Source organism: Periophthalmus magnuspinnatus, chromosome 19, assembly GCF_009829125.3.
Source record: "Periophthalmus magnuspinnatus isolate fPerMag1 chromosome 19, fPerMag1.2.pri, whole genome shotgun sequence".
Classification (NCBI taxonomy): domain Eukaryota; kingdom Metazoa; phylum Chordata; class Actinopteri; order Gobiiformes; family Gobiidae; genus Periophthalmus; species Periophthalmus magnuspinnatus.
Genome location: NC_047144.1, coordinates 20,312,834 through 20,326,512, shown reverse-complemented (window position 1 = coordinate 20,326,512; position 13,679 = coordinate 20,312,834). Strand labels below are relative to the sequence as shown.

Below are 13,679 nucleotides of genomic sequence, written 5' to 3'. Positions count from 1 at the left end.
CCTTGACCAAACTATGAAAAAAGTGCAATTAATACTTTTGAGTTGTATTATTATTAGTACTTTTTACTTAAGTACAATTTTGGCAGCAGTAGTTGTACTTGTAATTGAGTAGATTCGAGCCATGTAGCCTAACTGCTTTTACTTCAGTACAAATTTGCAGTACTTTTTCTACCACAGTCTCTAATCTCAGCAAAATTTCAAAAAAAACGTGGGAACATAGAGCTGTGAGGGTCAGTACTAAACTTGAACCCACAATTATTTTTAGTACTTCAGTTTATTCTACACAGACGTAAATGTTATGTTTTTTCAGTTAAATTTACAGTGTTTAACTTTAATGTTTCTAAGGTGACAGAATACCATCTCTGCTGCCAGGATGTTAAATTTAATCAACTTTTCTTCAGTCTTAATTACAGCGTTTCTGCGTTTATTATAAGAACGCAAATGAACATAAGTGGTTTTAATGTTCCCACAGCACTTCAGACGGTGAAATTCTGGCAACTGCAGCTGCTCGTAATTCACCGTAAATTTGAGTTTTTATTTTACAGTGTGATAGTGGATTTTATATGTACGTTGGAGTGATTTTGGACTCACCCGGCCAGCACGATAAAGAAGTCCAGCCGGTTCCACGTGTCGCCTAGGTAACACTTCTTCCCAAAAATGCCGAGAGCCACCATCTTGATCACCATCTCGATTGCGAAGAAGGCGAAGATGAAGTCGTCAAAGTCCTGCAAACAGAGTAGAGAGTGGAGCAAGATTAGAAACAACATAAACCCCACACACGTTCACTAGAATCATTTGGATCATTTCGGTAAAGGTACAAAGTAACTGTTCATTTGAAAACTACTACTTCATGACATCATAAGGTGGAACAGAGTATTTCGAGCTTTGGAGATGTAGACAGACTAATAATACTTACTCAAACGTGTGAATGAAACAAAACACAACTTTAGGTCTGTTTTTGAGGAGGTAACAACATAATAACATGTCTTAAAGCTCGCAAGAGTCGATTTTGCGTAACATGGGACCTTTAAAGACGTCAAGATCCCAGTCTGTCCCTGTGTTTCTGTGCTGTCTGGAGGTGGGCGGAGCCTCTGCCACCACCCACTAAACACCTACAGCCGATCAACAATCAAGCCTGCACCTCGGAAGCACAAAGGGACTGAGGATCCTACACAGTCTGCCAGATCATCAGTGTATCCTCCGTGGTACAGTTCCACTTGGCTAAGTCTCGTTTTCATGATTATGGTCATAGTACTCAGTTGTTTTTTTCTCTTTTTTTTTGCCAGATCCCATTTCTCTGACCCACCCTGCACCTCAGCCTCCGACCCAGCTCTCCACGATCGGTACGAACTCCTCAGCCTCCGACCCAGCTCTCCACGATGACCGGTACGAACACCTCAGCCTCCGACCAAGTTGTCCACGACCGGTACAAACACCTCAGCCTCCGACCCAGCTCTCCACGACCGGTACAAACACCTCAGCCTCCGACCCAGCTCTCCACGACCGGTACAAACACCTCAGCCTCCGACCCCAGCTCTCTAATACCTGCTCCGTCAACCAACATTAACATTTTCCTGTAATAAACTCTTTCAAACTTTTACCTGTCTGTATCTTACGACAGAAGATTACATATTATGCTTTTTACTAGGGGCGCACTGATCCAGCTTTTTCAACTACGATACTGATTTCGATACTATAAGATCTGCCAATACCCGATACACACAGTCTGCAGGCTGCAAGGCGGCAGGCTGGAAACGACCACATGGCAAGCCCCGCACCCGATGGCTTGACGTCATTGCAGGCGACCTCCAACAACTTGGAGTCACCATAGAGGACGCAGAGCAGCTGGCCCTAGACCGCCAGCGTTGGATAAAACTGGTTCACCTGGTCGGCTCAACGCGTGGGGACGGGATACCCCCCTCCCCTATGCTGGAGCCTTAGATAGATAGAGAATACCCGATATCAACCAACGCCAGTGTAGAAACTGAAAACAAAATTTAAACAAAAATAAAATGAGACAAAACTGATCCAAATGTGATATGTGGCTGTTATTTATCCCTCCCAGTAACTACAGGACTTTGTATAAATAAAAACTCAAGTCTTATTACATCAGTTTATATTTCCAGCCATGATATTGGCTGAACCGGTGTTTGGAAACAGATATGCGATCCAGGAAGTACAGAGTTGTGGGCGGGGATAGGTGATAGGTGCAAACCAACATTTTCTGGCATTACTGAAACAGACATGATTTTGCTAAATGTTTCCTTTAAAGAAAATAGAACAATATATAGATTTTTTTGAGCTCATGGCGTGATTATGTAAAATGTATTGTTGTGTCCTTAGGCAAGACATCACCTACGGTACATTGGTACTGACACATAATGTAAAAAAAACAAAACAAACATCAAAGCAAATTTTTCTCTTTTTTATGCAATTTCCTTTATAGCCGTTATATTTTAGAACATATTGTAAACTATTTAAACCCCATTTCCAAAAGCTGACCACACCCTCTGCTGCAGTGGATGCTAATATTATGCTAACATGCTAACCGACTGTAGCTGTTTCATAATGAAGCTACACTGAAGCATTGCTGTAGTCACGGAGTCCATAAGGCTCTGTTACATAATACAGCAGCAGAGGAGGAGAATCCTGGTTTTCCCTGCGCCCTCAGGGAATGAAGATCCCAGTGGGAGCGGGGGAATCCGGACGGAAACGCTATCGGAATTCTAAGTCGGGCTTCAAGGCAATGGCGGCTTTACATAGAGTTTAGATTAGAGCTGCAGTATATACAGGGAGGAACGGGGGAAGAGGGAAGAAGTAGATGAAGAGTAGTATATCCCAAGTGAAAATAACCTTGACATATTTTAATTATGTAGATATATATATAATTAGATATATTTTGTGTTTGTTTCAAGGTAAAAAACTAATAAATAAATAAATAAATATTGCCACTGGAATAAGGTATTTCAAATAGATAAAAAAAATTATAATAATAATTACAGTAAAAAAATAAATTACAATAAAATTACAATAAATTAAAATTAAAAACAATAAAACAAATAATAATAATAATAATAATAATAATAATAATAATAATAATAATAATAATAATGATAATAATAATAATAATAATAATAATAATAATAATAATAATAATAATAATAATAATAATAATAATGGATTTTTGGAACAATTTAATTTAGTGGGAAAAAAAAAGAAGCATTTTTATAACTTGGCTTGGTGGTGTTACCTGATTTTCAGTGAAGATAGATAAGTTTAATGCTATACTGTGGAACAATCCAGGCATAGCAATACTATCTCCATGGAGACAAGCAGGTGACGGACCATTGTAGAAAAAGTTACATAGTGGATCTTTATTCCTATCAGGAGAAGGCCCCATGTAGAACCAGCACACTGTGGATGGACTATGTCTCTCGGCTGGCCTGGGAACGACTTGTGGTCCCACCTGAGGAGCTGGAGGAAGTGTCCGGGGTGAGGGAAGTCTGGGAGTCCCTGCTTAGACTGATGATAGGATGGATGTTTAGTTAAAATTACTCATATCAAGATAGAGTATTTTGTGCTTTTTGTGCTAAGATGTCAAATGGTAATTCCAGCCTTGAAAGATATATCTCATCTAACAGCTATTGTTTTAGCCTCATTTAAACCTTCACACTGTCGACATGCTAAGAAATCATTGAAACTTCAAACGATCAATGCACAAAATGACCAGCACTTTTGTTCTTATTATTGTTATTATTATTATTATTATTATTATTAAAGCCCTCACACATTGATCTCCACATTACCTCAAAATCACCATCACAACAACCACTAACGAAACACAGCCCAGCATCTGAAGAAGAGCTACGGGCTTCTTTTGGGTAGAAAAAATATGAATCAATAAATAAATCGCGCTGGTGGAGATGAAAATATGAAAAATAGAGAGAGAGAGAGAGAGAGAGAGAGAGACGGGGCCTGGCGGGAGATCAAGGCAGAGGACACCCACGATGCAAATGGAAATGCCTAAGTGTCTCAAATCCGGTTAGCTTAGATGCAGGCTAGCTAGTGTTGAGTTTGTTTGAAGATGACTAGATGGATGAAACATATTAAGACGTAAGTTGTGGAGAGTTGTAGCGATTCAGATAAGTGGCAAAAACTCATAATTTTTTGGTTTTGATTCATTGTTTTGGTTATGTTTGGGCTTAAAGTAACAGTGCGCAGCTTTCTGTAAATCATTCCATGGAAATAGAGTAAAGTAAAGTTAGTTATGGGCAGTTGATGGGTATGTTTAATGCTATACTGTGGAATATTATGGCCAAAGGAACAGCATTTCTATGGAAACAAACAGATAGTGGAGGTAGAGTGTTTGTCCACTGATATGAAGGTTGACGGTTCGAATCCCGCTCTCGACATAAACGTTATCGGTTGAGCGGTCAGATCCGTTGACGCACAGGCTGGCGGTGCGATTCCAGCTCCCACAGATGAATGCTGTTGTTGTGTCCTTGGGCAAGACGCTTAACTCGCCTGGTGTATGAATGTATGCGGGAATGGGTGAGTGGTTCCTTGATGTAAAGCGCTTTGAGTGCCTTAAAGTTGGAAAAACGCTATATAAAAATGTGACCGTCCGCTGTTTCACAGATTTTTTAGTGCAATTTTACATGTCAATTTAAATTAAAATGTAAATGTTGGATCACAGTGTGACTCTAAAGTGCTGTATGTTTGCAATTTTTTTCTCCTCGACAAAACCCACAATGTCAATGAAACGTTCTGCACCGACAAAGGCGCCTACGAAGGTTTGAACTTTGAGAGTGTTTAAACAACAGAGAAATGTGAGAAAATGTTAACGCCTGTGTGAGAAAAGTGTATAAAGTGTGTGGTGAGGGGTTTTACAGACAAAAACATATAATTGTAGAAAATAAACATGATACTTCACGGATTTCCCCTATTCCAGGTTACTTTTAAAACGTAACCCCCATGATAAACGAGGGACCACTGTACAGTATAAAAAATGATATTAATCATTATCAACTAGTCTGCTTCCCTATCCACAATAGGCACCGCGCGCTACTGCTAAATATACTTCGTACTTCCAGTTGTGAAGCGAGACATGCCCGCAGCCTTCCTATGACATTCTATGGGGTAATTACAGTATCGATCCAGTAGGCAGCTCATTGCACACTTCACTGGAGCGAGGAAACGTGCCGGGACCTGGAAAACATACCTGTGTTTTCATATCTACGACATTAGCATTTCACATGAGCATTAATGGAGATGTATGATAGCACCCGGGCATGCAGAAGCAGTATTACGGTATTGCATGCTAATGTGTGCGCGTGTGGACGTTGCAGGTAGATTGGATTTGTCAATTTGAATGTTTTCCGTTAAATTAAAGTCTCTGTACCTGATTTTTTTCCATGTATTTGAGTGAAACGCGTCTCTCAGGGGGGGCAGATAAATTGTATAGGGCGAGATTAGCTCAGTTGGTGGAGCGTTTGTCCAGTGACTCACAGGTTGGCGGTGCGATTCCAGCTCCCACAGATGAACGCCGTCGTTGCGTCCTTGGGCAAGACACTTAACTCACCTAGTATATGAATATATGCCAGAATAGGTGAGTGGTTTCTTGATGTAAAGCACTCTGAGTGCCTTGAAAGTGGAAAAGCGCTATACTGTATGAATACGAAGGGCGTGACTTCTTTTCTTGTTGGAATCAGGGGCGTTCCTACTCAACAGGAAATTCAGGCAAATGCTTGGGGCCCCCTCATCACTAGGGGGCCCCAGAGATTAATCCTCTGCCTTTAAACCAACAACCTTTGCAACCTTCAACCTTGCCTCTGAAGTCATTTACATTTTAATTTTAAGTCCATTCAACTCAAAGTAATTATTGTCAGCCCAGTGTTTAAAATTCAAATGATCTGCCTTTAATTAATACCGTAAATTTCGGATTATAAGCCGCTACTTTTTTTCCACGCTTTGAACCCTGCGGCTTTTACAGCAGTGCGGCTTATATATGGAATTTTACTGGATAACGGCCCCTGGGGGGCGCTCTCTAGCTGTAAACGTAAAAGTGAGACAGACGTGGGGAAAGATTCTGCTCTGAAGAATTCACTAGTTTTGATTTTGAACGATCATTTTGCGCATCATGAAATGGATATGATGCAGTTTTTAAGATAAAGAAACAGAAAGGAAACAGAGCAGGGGTCGGCCTTTAACACGCAAAGAGCCATTTGGACCCACTTTCCACATAAAATAAAACACTGGGAGCCGCAAATACTTTTTGACATCTAAAATGAAGATAACACTGTATAATAACAATAATGTAACGGAATAATGTAGGTTTTACTTTCACGGACAAGCCTTCTACACGTGGCAGATAAATATGGCAAAAACAACTTAAGTGCATTAAAAAAATACAACTCACCAAACCGCTGCATCATGCATCGCGCTGATTATGTGATTATGTCTACTCTACTCCGCAGTTTCTTTAAAAAAACAACAAAAAAACTCGTAGCGTATCGTTTAATCCCAGGTGCTTATTCTCCATGTGCCAAAGCAGTTTTGAAGGTTTCATTGCCTTATTTGCTTTTCCCGTATGTTACGCAGAGCGGACTGTGCGTGAGTCACCTGCAGCGACAAACCCAGATTTTAAGTAGGCATTGTCTGTTAAATTAATCTTTCTTTTTCTTGGAGGTCGTAGTCTCTTCTTCTGGCTCCTCAGTTGTCCTTTTCCCCTTTGTTAAAATCTCTCCAAAGACTTTTGTTTTGGCTCATTTTCACTCGCTTTTGGCTCTACTTTTGTGCGTCGTGTCTGATGTGTTATACGTGATACGTCACCGCGGAGACAAGAGCAGATAATATACTTGCTACAACATCAAATAGATTTCTGTGGCGATTTCCAGCAGGATTTTCATGATACATCTACGGACGAGCTTATTAGTGTGTCATTAGGGACGGGCGAAAGTTGCTCCTGACCCCTGTGTGCACAGCGTCTGAAAATCAGGGCTCTTTACGCAGGACTGTGAGCTGTGTCAGTGTCAGTTCCCAAGCCACGCAGAGCCGCAGTATGAGGCGGAAAGAGGCGCATGCGGCTCCGGAGCTGCGAGTTGCCGACCCCTGAAATAGAGCCACTGCACGTAAGCTCGACATCAATGAATCCAACTTGGTCAATGTAAAAAGACAACAAAAGTTTTCAGAGGAAATAAAAGCAGATTTTCCGTGTTGGTGCAGCTTTATTTTCTAAACCTGCAGATGTGTTCATCCCGTGTTGATGTCGTGTTGGTGCCAATTTTCAGGCACAGTTTAAAAAAAAGCGTGTCGGTGCACCGTCTTTCTGTGTAAATATCTCATGTTACAATATGAAAACCTGCGGCTTTTATTCAGGTGCGGCTTATATATGTACAAAATTGATTTTCTCTTCAAATTTAGCTGGTGTGGCTTATATCAAGGTGCGCTCTGTAGTCCGAAATTTACGGTATATTGAATAGTTTTCTGATCTCATCACAAACAGACCCAGAGTTGTGTTTTATTTCTGCAGATGATCAAATTTAAGACTAAAAGTAGCTTCTTGTCAAATAATAAAAACATATAAGCAGCTCTTGAGGTCAAAGGTTGAGGTATGTCCGCTGTGAACTGTCAGCGTCTAATTATAAAGCGTTTTATTGTCCGATAATCAGGATGTACGCATACTAGTCACAGCATACTAGTGGTTGTCAGCTTTACAGTCACAGCAAAACTCTGCTCTGATTTCTGAAAGTTGTGAAAACTGCTTATAAACTCATCGCGGTGAGTAATTAGATGTTCAGAATGCGTGAGGTTAGTGGCGAACAACTTTGGACAAATTAGTTTGAAGTAGTTCTGGTTTTCACAGTTTTAACACAGTAAAATCAGGTACAGAGACTTTAAACTTTTTTTAATTTGACTATATCATTGAAGAGACTCAGATTTATAGAAACTCTTTTAACAACTTTTGATCTCATATATGTCCTGATGCTGTTGCCTTAGTTTGGAAACCATCGGGTCAAGGTCTAGATTTTGGACATCTTCATATTTTGATTCAAAATGGCCGCCTTCACGTTGGACATAGGTTGCGGTCTCTGTTGAATTTTTTGCTCAGGGTCACATAAAGGATGAGTCCACCAAATTTCATTGAATTGCAGTGGCCCCTCGTTTATCGCGGGGGTAACATTCTAAAAAATAACCCACCCATTTTTTACAATTATTATGTTTTGCAGCTGTAAAACCCCTCACCACACACTTTATACACTTTTCTTACACAGGCATTAACATTTTCTCACATTTCTCTCTTGTTTAAACTCTCTCAAAGTTCAAACCTTTGTAGATTTAAAGAACGTTTCATCGACATTGTGGGTTTTGTCGGGGAGAAAAATTGCAAACATACAGCACTTCAGAGTGACACTGTGATCCAAAAATTTGTCTGAACACATTCTGTACTGTACAGGAGACACGGCACGGAGGAGACAATGGTCTACAGTCCAACAGCCAATCAGGACGCAGAACACAATACGTGAAACAGCGAGGCCGCAAAAATTGAACCGCAATATAGTGAAGGACAACTGTAATTTTTTTTAGGCGTGGTCATGCAAATTTAGGTGTAGATTGGGCATTCATTGGATCTTAATTGGCATTTTTGTTCAAAATCATAACAAGGGTTTGTGTACCAAAGTGAAATTTACAAAAAAAAAATTCTAAAAGTCTACTAAACTGTGTGTGTGGACCATGGTTACGAGTTTCATTTAAAATAGGGTGACCAGATTTTCAAATTTCAAAACTGGGACACACCCGGGTTGTTATGTTTGGGAATAATTACATTTGTGAAAAGAGCGTATCATTGTCCATTCTCGAATAATCTCATAATCTGAGGGACTTCTGTCAGTGCATTTTTTGGATTATGGTCATTTTGAAGCTCGGTTTTCTGTGTTTTAGCTAAACAAATCACAATATATTACGTTTTTTACTGTTGACGGGGATCAGACTGGTCCAAAGATGGAAGCCTGGGACGTTTCTTGGATAAAACTGGGACAAATTTGTGGTTTTGGATCAATCTGTTGGGATGTGGGACAAATGGCTCAAAACTGGGACTGTCCCGGGTGAATAGGGACACTTTGTTCCTATGTGCCTAAGCCAATACTGCTGACCTGTGCTTTGTGGGTCAACGCACAAACACTTCCCAAAATCTACCCCCCAATGGTCCCGCTGTCTGCCCAAATCGGCTAAAAAGGTGGAATCGGTTCCAAAAATGAAAATCTGAAGCTAATTATATTCCATCACAGCGTTAATCCAGTCCCTGACAAGACGCGATGAGATTTTATGTGAGGAAGTAAAGTGTGAAATGGACCCAGTCGATAAAATGAAATAAGACGCTGTAAAATATATAGAGAAATATTTAAAGGGGACACATTACAATGTTTTCTGATTTATGTTTTAATGTTTCCTTGTCACAAAGAGACCTGGAGTTGTGTTTTGTTTCATACACATAATTTTAACTCAAACTCTGTAGATTTAGGCTGAGTTTTTCTCTCAAACGGAAAACACTCTGTTCCACCTTGTGATGTCATCATGTGGTGATACAGGAAGTGCGCCTCTGGGTGTTTTTAAACTCCAAACAGCTTCACTAGAATCATTTGGATCATTTGAGCTCTGGAATTGTCAATCTCTACTGAACGAAAGGTAAAAAGTAGCTGTTAGTGTGAAAACTACCACTTCATGACATCACAAGGTGGAACAGAGCATTTTGAGCTTTGGAGATATAGACAGACTAATAATAAAGTGTTACTCAAACATGTGTGAATGAAACAAAACACAACTCCAGGTCTGTTTTTGAGGAGGTAACAGCATTAAAACATGATTTAAAGCTCCAAAGACATCGCCATAGAAACATAATTGTTCCTATGGAGATGTTCTTACTTTGTCTGGAATGTTTTGCAGTGCGGCATTATATATATGTCAATTTCCATGCAACCCGATAGGTAACACCACAGGACCAAATATTTATTTCATTAGCAACAAGAATCCCTGAAATAAAAATAAATATATAAATAAACAATGCAAGATATTCATGTTTAATGCCATACTGCGTAACATTGCAAACAAAGTACTAACATCTATAGACAAGCAAAAAAAAAGTTAGATGTTGTAGTTAGAAAATAATCCATTTTAAAAAAAAAGTGATAATAATAAAATAAAATGCAAACAAATTAAAATAAAATAAAAATAAAATACATGATAGTAATAATAATAATGATTGTAAATAAATAAAAATAAAACAAATAAAAAGAAAATAAAAAGAAATACAAAATTAAAAGAAAAAAATTAAAAGAAATAAAATTAAAGAAATAAAATTGAATGAAAAATGAAATAAAATAAAAAAGAAATAAAAGAAAAATAAAAAGTAAAATAAAAATGTAATTTAATAAAATAAAATGAAATCAAAATACATTGTTTTACTGGGATGTTTTTACCCAAGGACACAAAAACAGTAGTAGTATTACCTCCAAGTACTATGACCACCACTCTAAAAAAAAAAAAAAAAAAAAAAAAAAAGGTCAAATGGACAGAGGGACAAATGTTTCTCACCAATCTCAAAAATTCAGTACCTCAGCAATAACTTCTATTCCGTATTTTGATCAGAAATGAGTGAAAACCATTAGGCCCCAAACACCCTCACGAAAAAGCCCTTTGTTCAGCGTGACACGAGGGAGTGCCAGGAGATGACAACACTCGGAGGTGGTGAGTCACGCTTTGCCAAACATGAATCGGCACAAAATGTCTGCTGTGCCAAATGCATTAGGCTTATGGGATCCTGCCACCCGAGGAGCGCAATGAGGCACGTTTGAAATCTCACTGCAATCTATTTCAAAGTTTCCACAAAAAAAATCCCAATACGTCACAACAACATTTAAAATTCGGCTGCATAATTCATCATGTTACACTGTGGAAAGGGACAACATTTCCATGAAAACATCCAAGTAGAGGCCCGTCTTCTAGGCCAATATAAAATCAGATTTGTGGAGAGTAAGGACACATTTTTCAGTGCAGTGAAAAAAACAACCAATTTAAAGGATGGTGTGGCTTTAAAGGTGCACTATGTAACCTTTCTGGTGTAGAGGTCTGCTTCAGCATTTCATGACAACTCCAGCCAAGCCCCAAAGCTGCGTAGAGAAGCTTACAGTACTTAAAGCAATAGCAGGTAACTTTTGAGAGAAAAATAGATGAAAAACAAAATAAAAACATGCATTTTTACTGCATGAAGCTTGCATCTCCACAAACCTGACTTATCTGGACTGGGGGAGGGCCTCATCCTGCTCGTTTTCATGGAAATATTGTTCCTTTGGTTATAATTTTTCACACTATGCCATAAAACATCACTATCTCTATAGAAAACTATTACTCAAGTAAGAGTACTGTTACTCTACAATATATTACTCAGGTAACAAGTTACACTGTAGTACAATATGTTCCTCACACAGACATAGTATGGCATCTGAAAACTACACTCCAAAAAGTACAATTTGGTAAAAACTTTTCTCTACTTCTCCACCGAGCAGAAAGTTGGCTCCAGAGTTTTTCAAAGCTCTAAAAGTGTGTGTTGTTGTATCGTGGGAATGTTTTGTCAATGGAGCCGAGCTGGCAGCCTCGAGTAAAGACTCTGTGCCCTGATGGTGCGTGGGCGGCAGGTAACGCCGCGCTGCACCTTTCTATATTTACGCCAAACATAAGATTCTATCCACACTTTCAGACAGACTGCACTGTTCAAACCAACTACAGGAAATATGCACAGAGATGACAGCGAGCGCAGAAGTGTGGTGTGTGTCGTCAGGAGCACACACATGTAAATACTGAGGGGATAAACTCAAAATATCAACTTATCATGGCAGATTTCTAGTATCGATACAAGGAGTGACACTTATACTTATAGAACCACTCACTATTTACTCACCTGACGTTATATTTGGAGTGATTTGCGCATGAAACAATCTTTAAACGCTTATTTTCAAGACGCTCAATCCCCGTTTTCACCGCCATCGGAACACGCCCACTTCGTTCTGCAATTTTATTTTGTTAATCTGTGATACGCTCAGGATTTGGCAGCGTCTCGTAGTCGTTTTGGTACAAATTAAAGAAAAATCCGCTACTTGCTACTGTGATGTGTAGCTATTCATCAGAGGGACTGATTTTTTGTTGTGATGAGGTTTACGCCAACATCGACTCCGCAGTTTTCGAACGTGTTTCTTTTATTAAGTTGTTTTAGATCAGGGTCGTCAAACTCAATTTCACAGAGGGCCACATCAGCAAAACGGTTCATCTCAAATTTGCAAAGATATAAAAAATATTTCCGTCAAACTGCGTAAGTCCTGATAAACTGACATTTTAAGACATACATTTGCATTTACCTTGTCGCGGGCCGCATGAAATGACATGACGGGCTGCATTTGGCCCCCGGGCCTTGAGTTTGACACATGTGTTTTAAATTAATATTGCGCTTTAAAATGTCCAAATTCTAACAAATTCTAATTCTAATGATCTACGGGCGTCACAGATTATAACTATAAGGGAAGAAACAAGCACAAGATGTAAAAGGATTGAACTTTGTATATTTTGTATTGATTTTAAACTTCATCCGTGTCCCAAGATACAAGGTAGAAACATTCAAATTAAATCTATCTTTTACTGATAACAACTGTAAAGCTGATTTATTGTTATATAATTTGGTATTTTGGTTCAAGATGATTATCCAGTCAGAGAGCAGAATGAGCCTCACATTAGTCTCTCATTAGAGTTGCCAGTTTAAACGTTGAAATCCAGTTGGTTTAAAGCTAAAAATGCCTCTCTCTGATCTGAATCATTCACTAACTAAACTCCAGCACCTGCAGCTAATCATGAATCAGTGCTAGTGCAGCCTCTACAGCTCAGTGAGTGAATTCTGGAGGTTCTGATCTTTCACATGAGGCCTGTCTTTGCACTGAGAACGAGAAAAACTGTATGTGTCCTCCATCTGCAGGTTAAGATTGTTGGTAGTACCCAGCCTTAAAGGTCCTATATTACACAAAATTGATTATTGTGAACTTTAGGGCATGTTAAAATGTTGTTACCTACTCAAAAACACACCTGGAACACTTTATTATTAGTCTGTCTACATCTCCAAAGCTCAAAATGCTCTGTTCCACCTTGTGATGTCATGAAGTGGTGGTAGTTTTCAAGTTAACAGCTATTTTTCACCTTTTATTTAGTAGAGATTGGCAATTCCAGAGCTGAAATCATCCAAATGATTCTAGTGAAGGTGTGTGGCGTTGCAGGTTTGTGTGTTAAACGTGTGCGAATGAAGCAAAACACAACTCCAGGTCTGTTTTTGACGAGGAAACAACATTAGAACAGGTCAGAAAGTCGCATAATATAGGTCCTTCAATCTCTATTACAATTAACTTGTTATGAAGAAAATATATCGCAAGTTTTAGAGCATTTACAAAATATTTTACACAGATTGAAAATAAAAAAATCACTTGTTTATTTATGCTAGCAGAAAAGACGTTGAACTTTGTGCCAGTTTCTGCTGAATAAACCCAGTAATGACAGAGATATTAGCCATAAACGAGGTCAACAAGTCTAAAAATCGCACAATTCCACCATAGTCCTGTCTCCGTCTCCATTTTACACAACTAAAATCA

The 13,679-nt window shown here is 39.0% G+C and overlaps 1 protein-coding gene across 2 annotated transcripts in view; it reads right to left on the bottom strand.

Annotated features, from left to right (window-relative positions):
- The window catches only part of cacna1g (calcium channel, voltage-dependent, T type, alpha 1G subunit), a 313,071-nt gene that overhangs the window by 285,286 nt on the left and 14,106 nt on the right, over positions 1 to 13,679 (bottom strand). For both annotated transcript variants that reach the window (XM_055229674.1, XM_055229673.1), the window contains exon 2: positions 592 to 725. In XM_055229674.1, the coding sequence (XP_055085649.1) occupies positions 592 to 725 (134 nt within the window). The remainder of the gene's footprint in view (positions 1 to 591; positions 726 to 13,679) is intronic.